General features: G+C 41.7%; 1 protein-coding gene across 4 annotated transcripts in view; it reads left to right on the plus strand.

Annotated features, from left to right (window-relative positions):
• Window positions 1-25669, plus strand: part of PTPRE (protein tyrosine phosphatase receptor type E) — a 118129-nt gene that overhangs the window by 79019 nt on the left and 13441 nt on the right. For all 4 annotated transcript variants that reach the window (XM_069797217.1, XM_069797215.1, XM_069797216.1 and 1 more), the window contains exons 5-18: window positions 2247-2383; window positions 6727-6817; window positions 7350-7426; window positions 7550-7586; window positions 8387-8484; window positions 10015-10134; window positions 11766-11926; window positions 15041-15176; window positions 15596-15745; window positions 18089-18182; window positions 19027-19103; window positions 20081-20215; window positions 20994-21119; window positions 22851-23011. In XM_069797217.1, the coding sequence (XP_069653318.1) occupies window positions 2247-2383; window positions 6727-6817; window positions 7350-7426; window positions 7550-7586; window positions 8387-8484; window positions 10015-10134; window positions 11766-11926; window positions 15041-15176; window positions 15596-15745; window positions 18089-18182; window positions 19027-19103; window positions 20081-20215; window positions 20994-21119; window positions 22851-23011 (1600 nt within the window). The remainder of the gene's footprint in view (window positions 1-2246; window positions 2384-6726; window positions 6818-7349; window positions 7427-7549; window positions 7587-8386; window positions 8485-10014; window positions 10135-11765; window positions 11927-15040; window positions 15177-15595; window positions 15746-18088; window positions 18183-19026; window positions 19104-20080; window positions 20216-20993; window positions 21120-22850; window positions 23012-25669) is intronic.

Genomic DNA, 25669 nt, shown 5'->3' on the forward strand with positions numbered 1-25669 from the left:
ATTTCTTCTTAAAAGGGGGAAAAAAGTGTCCTTAACTTTTTGTGAAATTACTGGCTGGTTCCTGAACGTAAAGAGAAACAAGCCAGGGGATGAGATAGGGCAGTATTGTAAGCCAGTGGCACTAAAATAAAACACTCTCAGCAGCTGAAAATGTTTTCCCCTGGCTTTTTCAATGTGCTGGGTTTATTTCCGTTAGCGGGGAGCCCTTCAGGTGGGTTGCTCTGTAGGGCTCAGTTCAAACCTAGCAAACATGGAGGAACCGTCCCTTTCTTGCTCATAAATTATTTTAGCGATAACAAAGAGAAAAACTTAAATGATAAAGAGAATTACGTCTTCGTGCCGGTTCCACGTCGCTGCGTACGAGCTGAAGAGTGGGTTAACAAACAGGGTGGCAGCCACAGAGAAAGTCAAACCTCTAAATATACCCGTCGGCTTCCTGCTCAGTCGGCGTTTGGGCACAGGAACCCCGGCGAGCGCGGTTTGGAGATCCCCGCGGTGGCCTGGCGCCGGGTAGTGCCCTTGGCCGATGAAGGGTTAGTGCAGCCGCCGGCCAGATTTAGTTGGCGAGTGCAGCTGCTGAAAGCCACCCCGTCGTTATCGGCGCGTGGGGAAGTGGTCTGCCGCTCTGTTTGCCGTTGTCTTTGCCACGGCGTTTGCAGAGGACACCAAGTTGGGTGGGAGGGTCGATCTGCTGGAGGGTAGGGTGGGTCTACAGAAGGATCTGGACAGGCTGGATCGATGGGCCGAGGCCAATTGTGTGAGGTTCAACAATGCCGAGTGCTGGGTCCTGCACTTGGGTCACAACAACCCCACGCAGCGCTACAGGCTTTGGGAAGAGGGACTGGAAAGCTGCCTGGCCGAAAAGGATCTGGGAATGGTCAACAGCTGGGTGAACATTAGCCAGCAGTGTGCCCAGGTGGCCAAGAAGGCCAATGGCATCCTGGCCTGTATCAGAAACAGTGTGTCCAGCAGGAGCGGGGAGGTGATCATCCCCCTGTACTGGGCACTGGTGAGGCCGCACCTCGAGTCCTGTGTTCAGTTTTGGGCCCCTCACTGCAGGAAAGACATGGAGGTGCTGGAGCGTGTCCAGAGGAGGGCAATGGAGCTGGTGAGGGGTCTGGAGCACAGGACTTATGAGGAGCGGCTAAGGGAACTGGAGTTGTTTAGTCTGGAGAAAAGGAAGCTGAGGGGAGACCTTATCGCTCTCTACAACTGCCTGGAAGGAGGTTGTGGTGAGGTGGGTGCTGGTCTCTTCTATCAAGTAACTGGTGATAGAATGAGAGGAAACGGCCTCAAGTTGCACCCGGGGAAGTTTAGATTGGATATTAGGAAAAATGTCTTCACCAAAAGGGTTGTCAGGCATTGGAACAGGCTGCCCAGGGAAGTGTTGTAGTCACCATCCCTGGAGGTGTTTAAAAAACACGTAGACGTGGCGCTTCAGGACATGGTTTAGTGGGCATGGTGGGATTGGGTTGATGGTTGGACTCGATGATCTTCAAGGTCTTTTCCAACCTAAACGATTCTATGATTAATCCCTCCACTTCATCCAGCCGCCGGTGGGGATGCTCATTTGAATTTCCAGGTGGCCAGTTGTGCTCCTGAGGGGCTGTGAAGGCAGCAGGTGAAGGTGTCCTGGGGCTTTATTCCCCACCGCGAGCCGAGGTCTAGGTGGCAAGAAGCGCCCACAGCAATCCCCGTACCGAACCGTGCTGGCGCAGAGCGATCTCCTGCCGGGGCTGAGCCGGTGCTGGGGACGTCTGGGGCAACAGAGAGCAACTGCAACAGCTCATCTGGTTGCAGAGCTTCTGTTGTCTGCCAAGCTAAAGATATTTTTTTATTACTGTTATTATTTCCCCTTCACAAATGAAATAATCTAGCAGCATCTCTTGGTGACAGACGCTAAAAACTGTCCCTGCCCTGTGGCATAGCCGCTCTGGGCTGGGACGCTCTTCGTCAGCTGAAGAAATCTTCTCCTCTTCTAAATAAAACTTGGTCACATTTTAATCTGGTGTAAATACAGAAACTATTAATTTCACCAGTAGTGGTTCCACTTGAATTTATGATGTTCTCTTGGCCTGTGGTTTTTGCTTTTTATTTCATTTATATCAGCTTTATCACCGATTGAAGTCTAATGTGAGAAATATGTTTTGGTATCTTCCAGCCTAAAAATTAATTTGTAGTTGGAAATAGCTTGTTATCCATTGCTCTGGACTTGCCTTTAACACATACTTTCCTTGAACCGACAGAACAGCAACGAGTCATGCTGCTCAGTAGGTCTCCCTCGGGCCCAAAGAAGTATTTCCCTATTCCAGTAGAAAATCTTGAAGAGGAAATTCGGATGCGATCAGCGGATGAAGGGAAGCTCTTCCGGGAGGAGTTTAATGTAAGTCCTCACACGTGGAGCAGATAGTTGCCTGGCAAAAACAGGGAGGCAAAACAAAATGCCTGCAAATATTAACAATTCTTTTAAGAATGTTTGGTGCACGATGCTGGTATCTCGGAGCCTCAGCACTTGTTGTGTGAGTGTGCTGGTACTGTTCGTACATGCTCTGTCACACCTGGTAACCCTTTATGTGGACAAAATCTGGAACGTTAACTGCTTTATGATATGGCAATGCCAAATTGGTAATATATAAACTGTTTGACACTTGCTAACATTTAAAGAAGATCTTTAGTGTTTGCCTGAAAGCTGGAGGAGAGGAAAATTGAATATGAATCTCTTCAGCATTGATTTTCTTGGTGGTGGTGGAGGGTTTTTTTGGGAATCTGACTGTTTCACCTCTATGGGAAGTACTTTGAGGAGAAGACACAGTGTGGCCTTTAATATTGCCCTGGTGAGGTTTGACTTTTTTGCATTTTGGTGGGGGGTTTTTGGTAATTTGACATTTCGCTCTTTGTTACCATCCCATTGCTTCCCTATTTGCAGCACCCTGTGCCTTAGCACATATGTTTCTATGAAGCATCTTAACTTTAAGGGGTTTTCTTTAAAGCATTGCCTTGGTCAGAAAGGAGGTTTTATTTTCTGCCCATAACCTGAGCTTCAGTCGTGTGTGGTTGTATAGATGAGTCTTAACCAGAGTCTGCGGCGAGCTGCTGCAGAGCTGGTTTCTATGGAGAAACTCTGTGCAATGAGTCTGCTCTTGCACGTCTGCATTCAGGGACCTTTTCCATACTTTTTATTATTTCTCTTCACTTCCTTTCACAGCAGAAGCAAGTGGCACAGAGCAGTAGCTTAAATGTCAAATACGGAGTTGTCAAAGCTGATGCACGCATTGATTAGACAGTCTGTTAAGTTACCTTCTTAATTGGTAGCATATTTATATCTGCAATTTGTTTGATGATATATTTAAAACACATAATTTCTTTGCCTTATCAGAGAGGGAGCATTGTGGAGATTTTTATTGAAGTCGACAAAATGAATGTGAAAACTAATTTGACAAGATGTGCACTTGTGAATTTTGACTCTCCTGATTAATTCGTTCTGCAGTTAGGAGCAAAACAAGCCATCTATTTTTATATTTAAAACCTGCTTTGCTTTGATCATTTTCTGCACCATGCTGTGAGCGTGTGAGTTTGTCTGCACAAAAGTGCTGAGTCTGAAAACTGGGGTCCGGTCCCCATAAATGAGCAGTCTGAGCAGTGACAGGGGGTGATGGCACAGCAAGTCTGCTTGATGCTTTATGTGTTTGGGTTTTTTGTTGGGTTTTTTTTTTCCCTGCTGTATATCTCCTGTGGCTGCTTGTGTGGATATATGAGCTGTTTGCTCAAGCCTGAGAGAGGAAGAAAGGGTGAAAGACAATTGAAAATCAGAGTGATTGATATTGTAGCGTAAACCAGGAAAGCTGACAAACAGAACTCTGTTATTGCAGCACTGGAAGGAAAGGGGATGAGAAATCCAGACCCTTCAGCACAGACATCTGTGCAATGATCTCTCCTTCAGAGCATCCCCTGGCACGCAGAGCCCCTGAACTCAGCTCCATCCTCCCACCGGCTGAGGTTACGCCTGTATTTGCCCCTCAAAGCCGTAGCTGCCAAATCCTGCAGTTTTTGGATGGGTCCAAAGCTGTCCCCTTTGCACAAGCCATTGGGCAGGAGCTGCTGAGCCGTAGTGGACCCTGACTGCAGCCTTGGCTGGGGATGCTCAGCTGATGGGCATGTGCTGGGACATCTCTGCCCGCTCCAGTGTTTTCTTCACACAGCCTGATCTAACATGCCAGCGGGGTCAGACGTTTCCGGGAACACAGATACAGGGTCTCCATTGTGAATTTGAAACAGATTCAGGCTGAAAATGGTGAGTCCTGTGAGCCAGCAGTGGCCAGGCACGTGCACCAGCCAGAGAAGTTAGGTCCCAAGTGATTTTGCTGGGGAAAAGAAAAACAGAGCAAGTGCTGATAGATGAAGACATGTAGCGGATGGAAAGGATTTTTGAGGGCAGTTCTCTTAGATTTATGTGCGTAATGGTGTTCTTTAGTATTTTTGATTTTATCCTTCAAGCCTAAATTACCCTTAAGAAGTACATTGCACTTGTTGCACTTGTACACTAGCCAAAATAGCAGAGGCTCCTTCTACCCTCAGTTGCTTCATTTTTTTACTATTTGATTTCTTTGTGAGCACAGAGCACTAAGAAGAGTGTGTACTTTCTAAACAGAAGGAAAAGAAACAAAGAAGAAAAAAAAACATATTCCGTTCTGTATAGGTACTTACCTCTATTTATCATCCATAACACAAGATGAGCTGGATTTTTGAAGTTTATGATGGCTGGTTTATTGCCTTGATTTTCAGATTAATGTCTGAAAACCTTCCTCTAAGAATTTGCTTTTGAAATTTTAATTTTGACTTGAGACATCCCTGTGGTTCATGCAGTGAAAAAAAGGAGAAAATGCACCGATGCTGGGGTAGATTGAGCCCCTCGGAAGCTTCAGAGAGATTTTAGAATTCCTGCCAAGTGGGAGCAGATAAGACTGCGGTGGCAGCAGATGACCCAGCACCACCAAGACTCATCGGCTCCTCGTGATTCATGGGGTGATGGAGAGGACGTGATGAAGTGCATCCTTGATGAATCACATCCTCCACTCTGAAGATGGATGGGAGCAGCGAAACGGGCTGTGTCCTTGCACCAGGGTTCAACACCTGCTCTAAGCCATGCAGCATGACATTAGGAGGTTTTTAGGGAGATGTCAGGGCCTTGCAGGAGTAGGGAGCAAGGAATGGAGAGATTATTTTGCCAGAGATAATTACTTTTCATGCATTTTTCATGTGAAGATGCAGAGCTTATATGACTGGTTATTCAGAATTTGTTGCCTGACTTTTGAAGTTTGAAGAAATCGTGTTGGAAGTGCCAATTATTTCTTTTTACGCAAAACATAAATTAAGTTTCAGTGTTTTATAAACTGTAAATGTATTTTAATTAGCAAAACCATGGACTTCATTCAAATAAGGAATTAAGCAGTTTGCTAAAAGCAGCTTTCTTTTTCGACTCTTTTTTTAACCTTCTCTCTCTTTTACTTACATTCAGAAGTTTGAGTGATATAACAAAAAAAAAAAAAAAACCAAACCAAAACCAAAACCACAAACGCACGTTGCTGTTTCCTCTGTGGTGGTGAATTCCTCCCCGCACCCCCACTTTTATCCTATGTCACCCTGCCAACACATATTGCTGTTTTTAAGGGGAAATTCCAAGCCCTGCGCTCTGCGAGGCAGAGCTTTAAGCTGTGCAGTCGGTTACCATTTTTTTCCCTTCCCCTGTGTGATTCAGACTGGGCGGTGGGAGGTAGAAGAAGCGTGGAAGAAGGTGGTTGTATGTTCCCAAACCACTGGGATTTTACCTCAGTGGGATCCAACATGCTGACGCTGTATTTTTTTTAGGAGTTTGATACAAGAAACTTGATGAAACTCGTTTCTCATTTATGCCATTCGCAGTGAGGGGGCAGCTAAAAGTGCAGGGCAGGAGCCTCGTGCCACGTCTCGTGATGAACATGATGATCGGCCACTTGACCTCGGTGCTGGCATCTCAGCAGCTTCTGCCGTGGCCTTGGGCACCTCCTTCTTCTCATCTTCACCCTCTTCCTCTCCATTTCGTCCTTTCATTTGCTTACTTTGCAAGACTATATATATTTTTTTTAAGCTTGACTAAATTTATCCGCAGTCTTAGATCTTGCTGATTACTTGCAGAATTTGACTTGTGCTCGTGCAGCGACTCGCGGCATGAAAGAATTGTGATTTATTTTTTCTTCATCCCTTTCAGCCAGAGTTGGGCCCTCACCTGTGGATCTCGGCAAGATGTTTGATATTTAATGTTCTTAGCAGTGAGCCATTAACAATCAAACTCTATTTATGCTGTTGAACCAACTGTTATTGCTAAAAGTAGCTGTCGGAGCTGAGCTCGAGGGAGCAGCGCATCCACGCGGCTGGGTCACAGCGCTGTGAATCACCGCGGCAGATGGCAGCTTAAAGCAGCAGCTCAGAGTTTAACAATTTTCTAAATAACTGTGATCTCTGGCGGAAAAATTACTTATTTTTCCAAAACTGCTGAACTCGTTTTCTGTAGTGAAATCTGCCAGGACGTAGTTTCCTTTTATAGAGTAATGAAAGTTATTGCGAAAAAAAAAAAAAGTTTGATTCTGTTGGATGCAAGGCAATATGTATAAATGCAGATTTTCCCTAAGCCATGTGCAGTCAAGAGTTAGCTGTTTTCTAACACATTGACTTCTGTATCTTTTTTTTTAGTCATTAACACCTGGATATGTGCAGGGAACATTTGAAATGGCGAATAAGGAAGAAAACAGGGAGAAAAACAGATATCCTAACATCCTGCCATGTAAGACATTGCCTTTTCTTTTAAATCAGACAATTAACTCTGGCACTGAGCAGACTGGTAATAGTGTTCATCTGCTGAAAATATTCAAGTAATACAATTTCCCTGGTCACAAATGTTCTTCATGCGTTATATGTGCAAAACCTGTCTGTTTTGTGGCATGTCTCTAGTATTGATCTTCCCCTGTTCGGTTTTACTGTAGCGGTGATCAGGTGCTGTGTTATAAAGCTTTAGTTCTCATGGGGTGCTACCAAAGTATGCTACATCAAGTGGATATTTTAGGATCTCAGGTTAGTTTGGTGCAAGCAAATAGGGAGAAGTTTGGGCTGCCAGTATTGTAGAGCTGCAGTCCCAGTGACCTCCAGGTGTGGGAGCAAAGCAAGATGTTTGTGCAGAAAGTTTCTTCATGAGAACCAGGGACAGTACAGGAGAGAGCTGCTTTGGGAAGTGTGTGCTTAGCCTGGCCTCCTGCTTGCAAGGAAATAACAGATTTCTGATTAACGTGCAAACATGCTTGTAATATGTTTTCTTCCAGATGATCATTCCAGAGTGATTTTGACCCAGATCGATGGAGTCCCACCTTCAGACTACATTAATGCGTCATATATAGATGTAAGTTGACAGTTGTCCACTGTTGGCCAAACTGCAAACTTTGACTGTGAATTACGTAAGTATTTGTCTGCTAGCATATGTTGGCATTTCATCTTTTAACTGCTCTGATGTTTATTTCCATAGGGTTATAAAGAAAAGAATAAATTCATAGCAGCACAAGGTAATTTATTCTCATTTCTCTGTTCTGTACCTCTTATGGCCGAATGTATTTAATTTTAGACGTGTTTTAAAGGTTATTTTCAGCTGCAGATGGTGGCCAAATGTGAGGTGGGATTTAGAGGTTACAGTTTAAAGGAAATTAAAGTGAGCGTGAGGTAACCCACTGCCTTTAGACCCGCAGATAGTGCTCTGAGTGAAGAGGCTCGCCTTCCCCCTTCCACCCCCACTTTCCTTCTCTTTCTTTTTAATCTCCTTACTCGGGGTTTGAAAAATGATGTCTCCTGATAATACAGTCTGTCTAAGCCATCTTGATATGGAAATCAGCATTTTCACATGAGTTCTTGCGCTGTATTTAGTCACAAATTTGGGGAACTTTGTCACCGCAATCCCAGACACAAAGCAATAACTGCCTCTGCCCTTCAGAAATACTCTTGTCCCGCACAGCACGATGAGCTGCTCTCAGACAGTGGTTCGTTGTGGTCACAGGTAATGTTGGACCTTGGTATGGGGGAGAGCTGCAAAGCAGAAATCCTAAATGATGCTCCTGCTGTAGCCTGCTTAAAAGAGCATTAAGAATATTTCAAGAGAGGAGGTATCTGCTAGAAATGTGGATTTGAGTGCATGCGATTGTGTAAAAGAAAATAGGATTTTTTTAAGAAATATGTGGTATATTCAAAACCTGAGCAGTCTGTAGTGAACACAGATCTGGGTGGGCACGCAGGGGCAGGGGGTGTTCATGTGTACTGTGTGATATGCTGGTCTCCATCATCCCTCTTGAGCAGAGCTGTATTCTGTCTGCAGGACCGAAGCAAGAAACAGTTAATGATTTCTGGAGGATGATATGGGAGCAGAAGTCAGCAGTTATTGTCATGTTAACCAACCTGAAAGAAAGAAAAGAGGTAAAGAGCTTTCAGTTTGCTCTGGGATGTCTCTATGAGAGCATGCTCCAAAAGCAGTTGTGGCTGCTCAGCGTCTGGCCAGTCGCCTTTCCGACCACTTCCTTCTCCTTCTTCCTTCTAGCACATCTAAGTTTCTGCTCATAAATGCAGTTTTCATCTCCAAAATACAAATTTATATAAATTGATCTCAAGGAAAAAATTCCGATAGCTAAGTTTGTCCTGCGTAGCCCATAGCCAAAGGCAAATTCTCGTGCCTGTGTTTTTATCGCAGCATAAAGCTGCGCTTGTGGATAGGTTTGCTTAGAAATGAAGATAAAAACTTGCTTCATTTTTTCTGAGTATTAGGTTTGAAAATTCTTTCTGGCACATGGACAAAACAATTAAAAAACAAAGCTGCTGCTTTGTGAGAGTGATGATGTTCCTTCCTGTCCCCCATTCCTCCTCGTATGCATCTCGATCCTCCCGTTGTGTGAGACTTTCTACATGTACTGGCTGAATGCTGAGACACATGCAACAAGCGTGAAACATTTAACTTCACTCCTGCTTCGCAAACTTGAGTAGCTAAATTAAAATATTAAGGAAATGTACCATCAGAAATATAAAAGATACTTTTTAGTTATTTTCTTTTCCCTGGGGGACAGTTTGCCACACTGAGCATGCTACATCCTTACGTGAAATACATGTAAAGTCCTCAAAGACTTATGCCCAAGAAAAAAAACCAACAACTTGTTTCCCCGGTGGTTGTGGGAGGGAAGAGGGGGAGGAGGCTGAAGCTACCCAGTGCCGGAGAGCTGGGCTTTTCTTGCCCCCCAAGGGCAATCTCTCCTGCTAATGGGGAACTATGGGGATAAGCAGCCATAGTTGGCCTTAGGAAGGAGATGAGGATGTGCTTATGAGACGTGATGTGCCATATCGCTGTGTGGAAGTTGGCCTTCATACCTATTGGGTGCATTTTTTTTACAATAACAAAAAGATAATTCAGATACTGTCAGCTCACCGCAGGTATGAGGATGGGCATTCCTCGTCTGCCTCTTCATGGTGGTACTTCTGCTTTATTTTACTGCAGTTGTAGTACTGCTTGTTGAAGCTCAAATAGCAAAGGCAGTCCATAAGAAGAGCCCCTTCCCAGTATGAGAAGCCAGAACTGTTAAATCTGGATGTTCCTGATGACTCCAAATGAGGACTGCCTCGCAGCTCTCACCGACTACGCCTAAAGCTTAAAAACAAAGAGTCAAGACATCACAGTCCCCACAGTTAGGCACCCCCTAACAAAAAAAACCAAACCGAAATAAAAGCTGTTTAGGTCTGGCTAGGTTAAAAAACAACTTCAAAGCTATTTTCACCTTCTGTGCTTAAATTTAAGCATCAATAGCACTAGCAAAGTGTTAAAGCTGTATTGTGCCAGATGAGAACCTCTGCATGCTCCTATGTCTAGTTATGTACACTATTTTCAAATAACTTCATTGTTTTATGAGTGACCAACAATGAAAGCAGGCTCAGTGTTATAAAACTCACTGTATGTTTGTACAGGAAAAATGTTATCAGTATTGGCCTGACCAAGGGTGCTGGACTTATGGAAATATCCGCGTGTCAGTGGAAGATTGCATAGTTCTGGTGGACTACACCATCCGCAAGTTCTGCGTTCAGTCGGTAAGTAACAATAGTGCCCTTGCTCTTGTCTTCATTTTAATTTTGAAAGCAAATTGGTACAATGTCAAATATTTGCTTAAAAGAAATTCAGGAAATTAGTTAAGCATATTTGCAAATCAAGAAAGGTTTGGCACCTCTCCTAGGCAGGGAAGCAAGCTCTGCAGGTCAGCACGCGTAGCATCCGCTATGCTTTCATGGATTGCAAGAGGTTCCGCTCGGTTTCTTCTTGTCTGTAGCCAAGGGCCACGGAAAGTCATTCCTTGTGACTGTCAGGGAGGGAGCTCAGGAGCAGTGTCTTGACCTTTTTTGGGCAGATTGCGTAGATAAATAAATGAGTGAATTTGTGTTTGGGTATTTGGAGTAGTCTGTGGATATTAGTTGGCCAATGTCTGCCAGCGTTACAGCTTGATTTCTGTTGTGTCCTTGGTCTCCGGCACAAGTTAAAGCTTTAGATCACAAGAGAGATGGCGGGGATGACTTTGCTTTTGTCCACAGCATGTAGCCTTGTACAGGAGCAAATTGCTAGAGATCCTCACCCCCTAAAGGGAGGGCTGCTGTGTTTGTAATGCAATGACCGCCTGCTTGAGATTGAAGACTGAAGACAGTATGGGCTGGCGAGAGTTGATAAACCACGTATAGAACTACCTGGAGACCTCAGAGCCCCTCAAGATATGGGTGGATTCATTCAGCATTAGTTACAGATTCTGAACTGTGAAGCAGTCTCTACTGATCTAGCGTGGAGATCACTTTGGTGTGACTAGTGATTGCTGATAAGGCATCGCTGATAAAAATGCTCAGGGAAACTGTGCTCAGAAAGCAGAATGGGAAAGAAGGAACCGTACAGAGATGTACATACTGTAGATAAGCTGAAGGGCTGGGAAGTTTAGGGATGGACCCGGCTGCCTTTCACTTGTCGGATCTCTGCTGAGTATGTGTTTGTGGGGTTTGGTTACCCATTGATGGAGACCAGGCAACCTTACAAAACCAATTGGCTTTCTCCAGTTTGAAAGAAATGGCCTTGACCCTGGCTAACAGATGTAAAGCTTGCGAGACAGATACGCTTTCTAACCTTAAGGTTACTTTGTGGTTAGTGAATGCAGGTGAAACGATGCTGAGCTCTGCTGTCATTGCTTCTGTAGTACCTTCTTTTATTCTTGGAGAGTAGGTCAGGTCATGAACCTGTCAGTAGTTGGCCATTAGATGTGCAGCCCTTCTTTTGTTTTTCATACGCGACCTGGCAAAAGCTGGCATGTGGCATCTCGTAGCAATGCACATCCCCAATGTTTAGACTGAATTTTGTGAGTTGCATCTGAGGCTTCTAAAGAAGTGTTGTGAGGATTTTATAAGTGGAAAAGGACTTAGGATTTGATCTGTTATTAACATGAATTGTGAGTCTTACTCTTTGCAACCCTGTCCTGGGATTGTTCCAGTTTTCACTGCAGAGGTGCATTTTAATAATAAATGGTAATTTCACCCTGTGTTTGTATTTTACATACACTGTGAACTTCTAATCCTTCAGTCAGGCTCTAAGTGTTGCAGGAATTAAAGTCATAAATAACCACAGCAGTTTGTTTGTAAATCTTTGCATGAAAACTGAAATGTCAAACTCGGAGTCTCTGTGTTCTCCACAGCTTCATGATGGTTGTAAAGCTCCGAGGCTCGTTACACAGCTTCACTTTACCAGCTGGCCTGATTTTGGGGTGCCTTTCACACCTATTGGGATGCTGAAATTCCTGAAAAAAGTCAAAACATTGAATCCTGCCCATGCTGGACCAATCGTTGTTCACTGTAGGTATGTATGTGCTCTTCCAGCCATTCTCTTAGCTTGGCCTGGAGTTACATGTATAATAGGTTAAATTTTAATCCTCTGTTCATAGGCTGCGAAGTTTGTGTGTCTGTGTATGTGTGTATATATATTTACTTACATATTTATATTTGTATGTGTAAAGGGCAATAATAGGCTAAGCTTTTTGAGAGCCCAGGGTAAAAACAATTTCAAAAGATCTTTCTTTGCTGTAGCTTCAATACTCAAACAGAAGTTGTTGTTTTGTTTTGGGTTTTTTTTATCCATGAGTGATATCCAGTGTTTGGTAAAAATACGCTTTCTGTCAGAAAAACAGACTTGTAATACAAATCTGTGACCTTTGTCACTAAGTGCTCCTCTGAGAATTCATCCCCCACTTCTCCCACAATAAAATTGCAGTTTGCTATGTAAATTATCCATTAAATGCCTGGAAAGTTTTGAATAAAGACTTGCATTTAAGAGACTTAAATGCTGCAATTTTAGAAATGTACTACATACCAATACAGAACATATTCCCACTCTTTCGGTCACATACACATGAATGTCCTGCTATTAGAAGCTTGTGCTAAACTTTTTGAATCCTTATGTTAATGAAACCACAAACAAACTCCAAATCAGTTTTAAGAGAGTAATTGCAATCTCTATAGCAACTGTAAGCTCACAACTGAGCAAGAAGTGTCTTTTCAGGAGCAATTATCATAGTGAGGTTAGAATAAAATGAAAAGAATAGCAGCTTTGTCTTTACGGGTCTTGTTTTTAAGGAAATGGTTGTAGATTCATGTATTTGTTTCTTATTCTCTTGCTCATATCAGACATCTAGAAATACTCTCTTAAGAGTCCTTGAAGTGTGCACTATTGAAAAAGAGCGTGTTTGTCCTGACCAAGCCAGCCTTTTTGTTTCTTCGTTTCCATCCAGATCTTGCCTTGCTAGGATTCATCTTCTCTCCCAGGTGTCATATGTAAGAGGCTTAAAGAAAAAGCATTAAATGGAAAAAGAAGATTTTAATAGTCTCACATAGTCTTGCCTTTGAAAAACCCACAATATTTGTATAGCCTTTTGCCATGATGTTCTGTGGAGACTCATACCGGGCTTGACCTTTATTTTGCACCAGCAGGAAATTCTGTACTTAGTTTAATCAGCAGAAATAGAGACAAAATAAAGGAAAATATAAAATATCTTAATAAAAATCTGCAGAGATTTAAATATAATGGTCCAACAGAACACAATAACACCGTTATGTGTCAGTGCTGGGGGCTAGTGCAGTACTTCAGCCTGCGTTAGAAATAAAGAACGCGAGAGGTAACAATTTCCGTTACAGTTCAGGATATGACACTATTGAATTGTTGAAAAAAGGAAAGGGAAACTCATCGATAGTGAGTAACCATCCATATTTAGTGAGCTTTTATAAAAATACCACCCGGTCATTCTGATGAAAACTGCTCAGTCAGAATCTTTCAGAAATTAATAAAACACTACTTTAGCATTCGGAGGTAAAGAAGAACAGATAAAACGGGTTGGGGGGAAAGCAGGATTTTCTGCCAATTCTTTTTTTCCAGAAGTTTTCAGCAATACATTTTTCCAGTGAGCAGAGAGCTACGTTGAGGAGTAGCTGAGTAAGCGATACCCTAGAGTAGGTTAAGGATGGGTAAAATCAGGGAACTTCCCAGGCAAATGTCAAGGCTGGTGAAATTACCAGCTTTAGCAGGAACATGGAAGGATTGAATTAAGCAGTGATCTGAAGTCAGGTAACCTTGGGGCAGAGGCACGGGAAGGGAACACGGATGTATAAAGAGGGATCGTATCTGTAAAGGAAAGGGAAGTGAGGAAGATGAGCGTGGGGCTCCGTGGGTGAAAACTCACAGGACTGAGGAATGAAGGACAAGTGTGAAGTGGCGATGAGCGACCCATGGTCAGAGGTGGTTTCCAGGAGGTGTCAGGACGAGGAAAATCTCTGTCAGCTGAGAGTCGAGACGGTAGGACTCGAGGCGGACTCGTCCGCAGTGGCAGAGGTCAAACATGAATGAAAGGAAGAGAGAGGGCAGGGAGCCATGGCCAGCGTGGGCTGGAAGCTGCGGTGGCCCGTGGTCAATGGCCAAGGGGACCGGCGGGTGGGAGCGTTGGAGCGGGACGTGGCTGGGCGAGGAGAGAGGGGAGCCTGCCAAACCGATGGTGAAACGCAAAGGGATTTGGAGGCAGAAGGTGGTAGTGGGCTCGTTCACCGCAAAGAAGTTGCGTGACATTTTGGTGGAGGGCTGTGTTACTCGTGGGTCTGCTCGTCTCCATCGTCCCTCCGGACCTCTGGAATAGGAGGGCTCGGGGGCTTTGCTTTCAAACACATGGCATTCGCTGGTAAAAGTGTGTGTGTGTACACATGAACTAAGTCATATTACTCATGCAATCATTTTTTTTTCTGGTGGTACTTAAAACCTCATGTTTCCTTCCTGAAAATTTATCTGTATCTTTGAGCACACCGGGGTGGGGGGGAGAGATTTTTGTCGTGTTTCGGAAGGTGTTTGTGGACATTACAGCAGTTGCTGTACAAAGTAAGCTAACAGAAGGTTAAAGGAGAGCTATTAATGCCTAGCACAGGATGCCATGCCCTTTTCCTCTGAAAGGAAGAGCTGAAAGTCGCGGGAGTAGCGTAATTTATAATGATCGTGCTCCCTCTTGTGGCTCTTGAAGGCTATTAAAAAAGAAAAAAAATAGTTTGGGATGGCAGCGTTAGGACGTGTAGAACTTGTAACAAGTAGCTGTTATCTAAGCAGCGTGCAACAGCAACCATGCAGAAAAGAGCTAAAAATTAAGAAAAATATTTAAAATTTCATCTTAGACTGAATTATTATAGTTGGTCAAGCACAATTCTTTTCCAACTGTCTTTTCTAATATAATGCTGATGTCATCATTTCTGAGCTGTTAAGAGGTGACTTTTTATGTTAAAAACTCACACAACTTTTTATTTTGCTATCACTGTTAAAATAAAAAATGAAATTTTATGTTTCAGTCCCGTATAAATGGCATAAGTTCTACCCGTGTCATTGCTGTAGCAATTCCTGTAATTCAGTTGATCTTTTTTGTTTGTTTGTTTTTGTTTCCTTTTCAAGCGCTGGTGTGGGTCGCACAGGGACGTTTATTGTTATAGATGCCATAATAGACATGATGCATGCGGAACAGAAAGTTGATGTTTTTGAATTTGTTTCAAGAATCCGTAATCAGCGTCCGCAGATGGTTCAGACTGACGTAAGTGGACTTTAATCAGTTGAAACTACAACTTTTCACAGTCAAAGAAGAATATGCTTCTGTGCTTCTACTCTGATATGCATCCCAGTATGTCCCATTCTGTTGCCCACCTGGATAATTGGAAAATGAACAAAGCCCAGTATAAGGATGGCATTGGGGAATAAGATGGAGGCATGTTAGGGCTGTGAAGACTGCTGTAAGGCGTGTTATCTTTAAGTATCATGGCCAGGTTTCCCCATGCACACGAGAGTGGAAGTTTAGAGAGTGTGAGCGATGTAACAGGAAAACACTGTTTTAGCTTAAGGTATGTTTTGATAATTAGTAGATTGTAGACCAAATGAGATAGATGAAAGTGCCAGAATTTGTAGTTTCACTTCCTTGCTTTGCAGTATGCTTATCTGCCTCTTTGTTCATTCCAGATGCAATACTCCTTCATTTATCAAGCCTTACTTGAATACTACCTCTACGGTGACACGGAGCTAGATGTGTCATCCTTAGAAAAACATCTACAAACATCACACAACGCGGCGCCAAACCTCGTCAAAATAGGGCTAGAAGAAGAATTTAAAGTAAGTATGAAAGTCCTTTGCCAAAGGATTTCTAAGTGTGGAAACATTTAAGCCAAAAAGATACTTCAAAAGCAGGAAAAGTGTAACCTTAAAAGAAAAGGTCCATCAAAACGGAACTGCTTGTTTTATTTTGTGCTTGCTGTGAATGAATCCTGCAGAGTCAGTGAATGGGCCTTGCTTAACATCCTGTTCTGCAAATGCTCGTTCAAAGCTACGTCCTTTTACGGCCCTTTTCCTATATGCTTTCTGTTTGTTTATAAAAGAAAAATGGGATTACTCTTTTGGTCTGGTGCTAGATGCCAGATCAGATAATGCTGGAAGAGGGAGCTGGATTAAGTGCATCTAATTTGCATCTCAGTGGGATTGTTAACTCAGTGGTGACTGACAGCAGAAAGAATTGCAGAGAATTTACACATCTTGTGTTCAATATCCAGACCTGTCAGGAAGGAAAAGAAAAAAAAAAAGGCATTTCTGTTTAGTGGAGAAACCCCAAATGCAGAAAGCAACCACACTGGCTGTTTGTTATCATTGTTTAAAACAGATTTTATTGTCTGGAGGAAATAGTTAGAACTTTTGTGTAACTTTTGCTATGCTAAAATATTTATTCTATATTTAGGTCTGAAGCATTAAATGACATACAGGTGTTAACTGGAGTTCTCACTTTCCTTTACAGGATTAATTTGATCAGAAATTGGGAACTGGGAAAACAAAATTATGTAAAAATAAGTCTGACGATATAGCAACAAGTTAAAAAATCGAAAGTATTGGTCTGTCTGAGGGAAGGAAGCAAATGAAAGCATCAAATATTCTACTCTTTCCAGAATTCCTAAGTTTGTTTTTGCTGTCCACTGTGCCAGCAAGGCTGCATTAAAGTGCCGAGAGTAATGCTTAGTTCTGCTGTGTATTCTGAAAAGCACTTAGATGGCCCAGGAGCGCTGAGCCCTCCTACGCCAAAAAAGAGTAGAGCTATGTTGTAACCAGTATGAGAGCCTCTGACATAAAGTCTATGAATGCAGTATTACAGAGTAGCTGAAAAGTGATTTCTCAGAGGGTAGGGTTCTGTTTTCTAATAGTTTGTTGCTGGTATTAGAGATTTTACTAGAATTGAGATGTGCTTCTGAAAATCAGTACCTGGCAAATACATGCCTGAAAATCTGCTTGGCAGTTTGAAAATTAAATTAATTTTAATTTAAATTGAATTGATATTAAATAGTTGCTGAAATGCAACTGTGTAACTATGATTGTCTCCTGGTAAGTCCCACCCCAGCAGAAGCAGCTTATTATTGTTGTGTTACCTTGCAGGTGTGTAATCTATACTATAAAAAAATTGTTGGGGCAAGAGCATTGTTTGTCTTCTGTGCCCTGGGAATGCTGTCAGCACAAACTGAATAAATAATAAGGAATATCGGTCCCTTCAGTAGCAAAATCTTGAAGACGTATAGAGCCAAGTTGCAGGATTTGGTGCACAGCAGTCCATAAAGTCGTGCACCTTGTTGTGCCAGAAACAGGGTGCTGTGCCGCAGGGAAAGCACAGTCCAGGACTAAAGGACCAGAGTTTTAATACTCTGAACAGGATTGTAATAATAGTAACATGAATGAAATTAATATGAATATGAAATCAGTTCACGTTTTGACCATAAAGGAAGTGAAGTCAATAAAAGAGGGGGGTTTTCAGTACTTGAGGACAACGTGGAAATGAAAAGTCTGTTCCTGCAGTGCCTGGCTGGCTGGAGTGCCTGTTGGGAAAGCTCCTGATCGGGGGCTGCCGCTGCGGGAGACCAACGGTGGTCAGTCTGCTGGTCAGTCTGCCTCCTCTTATGGAAAGGCTGGCAAGAAAAAAATAAAACTAATTCAATAAAATGGTACGCAGACCTTTTTATTAAAAGGTATTCTCAAAAGTGGCTTATTTTATGGAACTAAATTTCCAAATGTCAAATTTAAGAAACTTACGCTTTTTCAAAGGGAACGGGTACTCTGTGCTTCTGAAAGCCATGTTCAGATGGTCCAAAAGTGTCTTAAGAAAAAAAAAAAACACCACACAGACCCAAAATGTTAAAATCTGCTCTCATTTTACAGCCCTTAAACTTTATTGATATGCCTTGGGAGTATGTTCAGATTCTGAAATATTTATCAGTATGAAAAAAATACATGACTATTATTCTTAATTCATTTTTGTAGACAGGACAAGGAAGTGGCTTTTGTGAAAAGTCAGTCTCGCTTTGACTGTGTTAGTGTTTTGTACCCGATGAAGACACTTAGGAACCCTCTGAGTACAGGATATGGTGAGCGAGAACAGCTTCTGTTCCAATGGGTTCTCATCCTCGTTTGTGTGTTTTATTACAGAAGTTGACAAATGTTCGAATAATGAAAGAAAACATGAGAACTGGCAATCTTCCAGCAAATATGAAGAAAGCTAGAGTCATCCAGATTATCCCATGTAAGAGATCAACTTTTTATATATAGAAACAAGTGCTATAAATACGCAATTATCCTAAGGCTGTTGTGAGTACACACACTGTATCTATATGTTGACAACAACTCAGCTCATCTCAGAATACAGCTCTGTTGGGATCACCCAAGGGTAGAGGTCCTGCCTGGATTTGGAAACTGGAATTCTGCAAATAATTACTGCCTATGTCTTAAAGAGAAAAAGTTTTAACTTCTCTGCCTGTGAAATTCAAATTCTTTCAAAACCTGTTGTACTGCCCACAGTGGTAGTTTTGCTTCATTTTTAGCTAGAACATGTTCTTTTGGGTGTTTCCTTTAGCCATCCCCTTGGTTTTGTTGTCCTCTCTGCAGGCATGTCTGCTCTGCAGTTTCTAGAGACCTTACTGATACAAACAGCACTATCCTCTCCTTTTAAATGTAATTCCCTTATGAAGTGTCTGCAAAGAATTTAATGAATTGTTTTTTACTTGATCTGTGTAAAATATATTACGATCAGGTATTTTCAAGACTGAATTAAACAATTCAGCAGTCTCACCTTTTAAACCAACGTATTTTCTGAGTGATTCCTTGCACGGTCTGGAGCAGGACTGTCATGTCTGCACCTGAAAATGAAAGTTTCAGACCTTGCTGGCCGTATCCTGTGTGAAAGGAAAAACAACAGCAGAAAAACTTGCGCCCTCCTCCACACACTTACTAAATCCTGGCTAAGATCTAGATGCTCTTTGGCTTTCAGAGAAAAGATTTTGTTGGTTTTGTTCTTTCACAAATGTAATAGCAGAGCAGTCAACATACAGTTAGCAAAAGTAAGACTAGACTTTTTTTCTTTTTTCCAGATGATTTTAATAGAGTGATTCTGTCGATGAAACGAGGGCAAGAGTATACAGACTACATCAATGCTTCCTTCATAGATGTATGTATGAAAAATTTCAATGTATTTATATTGCTAGTCAGATATTTTGCTGTTGCTGATAAGTCTTTTTAGAGAGAAACACAATCAACTTGGCTTATGAAGAACATTAGCTTTTTTGTTTGGGTTTGGCTTATGAGAGTTTCCAAATGCATTTCTTATCTGATGTTTTCAATTTCAGTTTAAATGGTTGTGTAATTTAAATATTCTTCTTGTTGTTAGATTTATAGACTAAGGCTTTTATTAAATCCTAACGAACAGGCAGCAAAACAAATTAGCTATACAACTAACATCCAACAGTTCCATTATCTGCGTTCAGGTTAAAACTGATGTAAACATGTGCTCATCTGAGGAAAGGGAAAAGAAAAGTCCGTATTTAGCACGGGGAAAGCCTGTCACAGTGTTTGGGAGCCAGGGTTTACCTGGGCAGACCTGCATTAATTCCTAACTTTCTTCCCAGCTTCCTGTTGGAACCTGGGCAACACCTTCCACTGTGTCTTGTTTTTATTTAATATGAGAATTAATTATATCCTTAAGCAGTAAAACCCCATTAGTGATTGAGGATTGTGGACACTACAGCTGTGATGATCACATCAGTATGTAAATAGAACTGTAGCTCAAAAATTGAGTTAAATGTTAATTCTGTAGTAAAGCTAATTGCTGCAGTTGTTATAATCTCCTTGTGAAATCCTTTCAGTTACCTTTTTTACCACAAAATTTCATCCCTTCAGCCATGACTGTAAAGAGTCATAAAATACAACTCAGGATTGTGAATTTGGGGGATTTTTTTCCTGCGTTTCTGGCAACGAGCAGGAATGGGGTGGGCTCAGCATCACCAGGTTTGCAGTACCCATCACGGTATCGAGCAGCGGGGCTGACGGGAAGCACCAGTTGAAGTGGCGATCTCCTCTCCCACCATCCCCTTCCGTCACTTCTGCTCGTATGTCGCGACGTAAGCGGATCCTGCTCTTTCTCCGCAGGGCTATCGCCAGAAGGATTACTTCATTGCCACCCAGGGACCACTTCCGCACACGGTGGAGGATTTCTGGCGGATGGTGTGGGAATGGAAGTGCCACACCATCGTTATGCTCACAGAAGTTCAAGAGAGGGAGCAGGTACGTGTCCCGCGGCTGCCAGCTCCAGAGCGAAGCAGTTGCTCTGTAAACTGTGGGCATTAATATTAGATAAACTATTTGTTGCCTACAAATTCTAGTGATATGAGATTTTTTGCCTTTCCCAAAAGAAGCTCTTGTTTCACTGTTTGGTGTGGGCCGATGTTGCTGCTTTTGCTTGAGTTGTCAGAAAACCCTCCAAAACTACTGAAAATTATGGTTTGTGAAAGGGCCCAGTTCACATTAAAAGCACAGAATTTATAGGGATGCCTGACACGGAACAGTGGTTTGGGATTTGGGAACAGATGGACACAGCTTGTGTGCAAACTTCCCTCCCTGTTCTGCCAGTATAAGCTCCAGTGGCTTGTTGTGAACCTCCCCTAGTACATCGTTAATTAATTAAGTCCTGTATACCTCCATGTGCTGCAGTTCGAAGATTCAGGGTTCAACGCTGCAACCAGGGTGTTGTAGTGCTGTGAAATGTGTTTTGCTGGTGGCGTTGGGAGGCAACATTGCGTTGCTTTCAGGAGTTACTTCTTTTATTCTAATCTGTTTTAAAGGCCGTATTTGCCATCTATGACTCCTAAGCCCTTTTCATCTTAACAGTTTATGTTACAGAAATGTTTTATTACTGTATTCTTGGTTAGTAGCCTTTTCATTACAAAGTGTTTAGAATGCGTTTATTATGCTGTATGTCACCTCCTATATCAGAGATTCATGACAGTGTAGGTAACTGGAAAAAATGTCAAGGAATGTTTACAGTTCTCTTTCAATTTTGCAGGAAAAGTGCTGCCAGTACTGGCCATCAGAGGGCTCTGTAACTCACGGAGAGATAACTGTAGAAATAAAGAATGACAGTCTGTTAGATGCCATAAGCGTAAGGGACTTCATAGTTACGTACAATCAGGTATTGGTTTTAAATTACATGAGGGTTTGGGGTTATTTTTGCATTTGAAGGCATTTGCAAGTATGATTATGTAACTTAAATGCTGCAATTTTTATCTAAAGATAAATGTGGTTAATCAACATCCAACATTGTATCAGTCAAGAGGGAGCTTATATGAAACATTTTTGCCTAAAGTCCCATGAAAATTCTGGTCAGTGAAACATGTCATTGATCGAAGTTGGATGTGGGTTTTGGGGGTTTTTTATGTTTTGTTGTTGCTGTTGTTCTTTTATTTTCTACCATCTCCCACATATCTATAAAAGAAAAATTGATTCAAGATTTTTAAATCCTATGAAGCATTTTACAGCACATGTACTTGCCTCTGCCTACCAGCTCTTCCTTTATGTTTCTCTGCTACAGGCACGATCTACTCAAAACCTGGTTTTGATCTTTTGGGCGTGCATCTCCTCACTCACTGCATCATTTCTTTAGGACCTGATTTGCATTGCTGTTTTTGGAGAAAAAAAAAAAGAGAAAAAATTTACTTGCAGTTGAGAATATCATTCATTTAACTACTTACTGCACTGCCTGTAATTTAGGCACATGCAAAGCAAAAGGACTGAAATTTAAAAGTACTCTGTATTTCCTTATGAGGGAGGGTGGTGGATTAGGCATTAGGCATGAATACACACCGTGCTTCGCAAAGCAGAGAGTCCTTGTCAATGTGTTGACTTAGGTCACATTGCAAAGTATTTAAAACTCAAGTAACAGCATTTTAGGTAATATCCAAGCAGCAACATTTTTGCACTACAATCCAGCATCGTTAGAAGTGTTTGCTGCTGCAGATCTAAGAAATCTGAGAAACTTTTGTATTGTGCCCGAGTCCTGCTAGACTACATCAATGATATTTGAAGCAATATTACATTAAAAGATCTCTTGCAGAGCTGGGAGGAAGGAGGACTGACCAAGCCTTTTTCCTCGTAATGCTGACATCTTCCAGGCTTCCAGTACAAAGCAGCGTCCTGAGACTCCCCATCAAACTCATTCACCAGATGTCCCCTATGGTGGACACGTTGAAAGCACCTGGCATCAGCAGAGACCTCGTGTTTTCAACTCTCTGTGACTTGCAAGAGTTAAGGACATGTAGTAAAATTGCCAGAATATTAATGTTGCATCCACATGCTATTATAATGCAGTCATGGGAAGCAGCAAGCACAAATTTCAGGATAGTTAAAATGAAGAGCCTTTTGTGCATCCAAACCTGTCTGGAGCTAACTGCACTAGCATGGTATTAATACTTATTTGAACTTTCAGTGTGCTTTTAATCAGCAAGGATAAAGATAAGGCAAATAATCGTTAAGTTTCAAAGTAGCAGGTAGTGTTGTGCAAAGACGAGTGCGTTATGAATTGGGTTGTTTTACTGGCACTTTGCATTTGGCCTATGCACAATGAAAGCTTTCAACCATTGGCACTCAGGATGAATAATCTTTAAGTGTGTCCTTAGCAATACCGAGATGAAACCGCTGTGCAAATCAAAAAGAAAATTATAGGGATGAATTATCAGCATAGTGGATGGGGAATTTAGAAGCAGAACTGTCAGGTCTGCAGGACCAGTATGTTATGGACCAGGTTGCAAATAGCCCCATCTACTACAGCGGTGCAAAATTTAACGCTACAAATGTTTAAGGTAAGAAGCGTGTTTCCATTTTGAAGTAACAGCTGGATAAATCTGGTGTTTTTTCCTGCACGCAGGGTAACCAGGAGAAGCAAAGCAGGCTTGTTCGGCAGTTCCATTTCCACGGGTGGCCAGAAATTGGGATTCCTGCAGAAGGAAAAGGGATGATCGACCTGATTGCGGCTGTCCAAAAGCAGCAGCAGCAAACAGGCAATCACCCGATTACCGTGCACTGCAGGTAAGACTTGCCTCTTCTTCCCACCATTAGCTAAGGAACCGGCTTGCTTTCTCTCCAGTCTGGTTGTTTTTATGGCAGTTTTCCTTCAGGAGAGAGTAGACTGCGTCCTTTAAAAAAATACATTAAAATTAAGAAATAAGAGAAAAAGAGAGAAAAAAAGAAAATCTAGTATTGCATAAAGGATTTTTGACTTGTCTTTGGCTGAATTAGCAAAGTGAATACCTTAATGGTAGCCTTAATGGCTGCGGGTAAACAAATGCATTAGTAACTTGGGGTGTTGTAGTCTTGTACCTGAGTTTTTCCTAAATGCTGTGATTAGGAAAGTAAAGCTGTAGGTTTATTGTAGTGATGTGTAGTATATCCCACCAATATAGTGCCCAAATGCTCTATCAAGATCAAAATGCAGTTTGTTTTTACAAACTATCAGGAGAATAAAATATATCCCTAATCTAAGCTGAAGGCAAAATCTACTCCTGTCCTTGAAAGCAGAGAGAAAACAGTATTTACATTAATGCTAAGAGGTAGATTGTGTATGACTTGACTTGATACATGATAACTAGAAAATATTTGTCGTATGCCAGGTTTTCACTTTTTGGTTTTGGTTTTACGTTTTGATTACAGCAACTTTTTTTTCTTTTTTTTTTTTAACGTATACATTGGGCTTTTCCTCTGTTTTTTCAAATCATATTTTTCAGACTGTGGGGTTTTTTATCAGTCTTTTAAACTTGTCTTTTCTCTTTCTTTACTACATCTGCTGATTTAAAAAAAAAAAGTAGTAGTAAAACTAGTATTCTGCCTTTTCCTAATTCAGAAATCATACCTTGCTTTTAAAATATTTTAAATTTTGTAAATCAGTAAAGTTTTTCCTGTTATCTGGTCAATACAAAGTCAAGCTCACAGTACACAGGGACAGGATCAGCAGGGTTTCAGAGCCCCCAGAAGAGAATTTCCTATGTTTTGTTTTGTTGTTTTTTTTTTTTTAAAATAAGAAGCTATTAACCTGGGGAGGTCACCCTTTGACATTAACCTCTTTCCTGCTGTGGCCTTCTTGGACCTGTTCTGGGAGATGCACTGAGTGACTCCCAGCTGCCCTTACCCAGCGTGAGAGTTTTCAGAGGCCACATCCCTCCGTACTCTGCTCATGTAAGACCTTCTGCAATAGAGTCTCTCTTGCAGTTGAAGCTCACAGGCTCAAGCACAACATAAAAACCAATCATTGTTTTATCTCCGATTGCCCTGAAAATCAATTATTTAATTCATTCTAAATACTGGCCTTTTACATCTTTTCCTTTTGGGTGTGTTGTACAAGATAAACTGGTTTTGTGGGACCATTGGTTATATTCTAGCAATACATGGAGGTCAAGTTCCTGGCATCTTTTTAGCTAAAACCATCAGTTATATTAATTCTGATATTTTCTCTACCTGTCTGTGATCCCACTATTGAGAAATACTTGGCACCTACGCTGTGATAGAGACCCCTTACGACTGACTACTGTGTGGATAAGCTTCCCCAACCTTTTGTCAGTGAGCTAAATAATATGATGCTGCTTCTGGATTTTTTCCTGCATTTCAGAGAATATCCATCTGTTTTTGAAGGAGTGACTGATTATTTTTTTCTTCTGAAAAAAAAAAAAGCTATACTGATTTATGTGACACTTAAATTGTTCTTGTAGCATTATCTACATGGAAGTAGACTCACTGACCATTTGGAAGTATTTTGATAGAAGAACCTGTCTGCTTGCTCTACTAGACTTAGAAGTAGGAATGGGCATATTACAGCTGTTCTCTGCAGCATATACTGACTTTTATTTTGCTCTGATTTGAGTTTCAAAGGTGCTGTGTCAGTCTCTGAGAACTATGGTTTGTGTTTGGCTGCCTGCAACGTCACCTGTATTTTTCATGTGCTGTTGAAAGCAAAGAGATCTTGAGAACTTGAGCCGGGACTCGGATTTGTTGTGTTTTGGGACATGATCTTGTAGCAATGCATATTCGTTGCTAAAACTCTGTCCTCCTTGCTTCGGAAGTGTTTTGCTCTTTGCTGTTTTCATACATTTTCCCGAGGGGACTGTGGGTTCTCCCACCCCGTGGTGGCTGCACTTGAGGGCGATGATGACATTTTGTGTTTGATTCTGCAATTTGGCAGATTTTAACAGCCACTTCTTGCTAGAGAGTTAAAATTCTGAATAATTAAAAGCGAGTAGAATATCAGGGATTTCTAGCTGGTAAAATAAGAGATAAAAACTAATGTCTTTGGTATGCACAAATTAGATGCACAAGAACTATCTGAGGTATATATTGCTTCTGCTTTTTCAAGCTTTTAGACCTGCAGCCTCTTTGAAGCCTTAGCTTAATCATTTGGCATGCGTTTCACCTAGATTTTTTTTTTTTTTAAATCTACTGCAATCATTTTAAAATGGATTAAACAAGAAAATAAAACCCAAACCACACGAGGTATTCTAGGATTTTTAACGTTGAGAATTCTCCCCTGTCCCGACTGGGGCAGCCTGTACATCACAGCTTTTGAGTTACTTGAACTTCTCCGTGAAGTCATACTAGAGTCTTCAAATATAAATGAATGTAACCTTATGAATAAGTAAACACATTTCAAGTCTAAGACTGATTTCTCAGAGTGTTCACATGAACCTGTGAAAACTTCTG

The sequence above is a fragment of the Haliaeetus albicilla genome, chromosome 11, assembly GCF_947461875.1.
Source record: "Haliaeetus albicilla chromosome 11, bHalAlb1.1, whole genome shotgun sequence".
NCBI lineage: Eukaryota > Metazoa > Chordata > Aves > Accipitriformes > Accipitridae > Haliaeetus > Haliaeetus albicilla.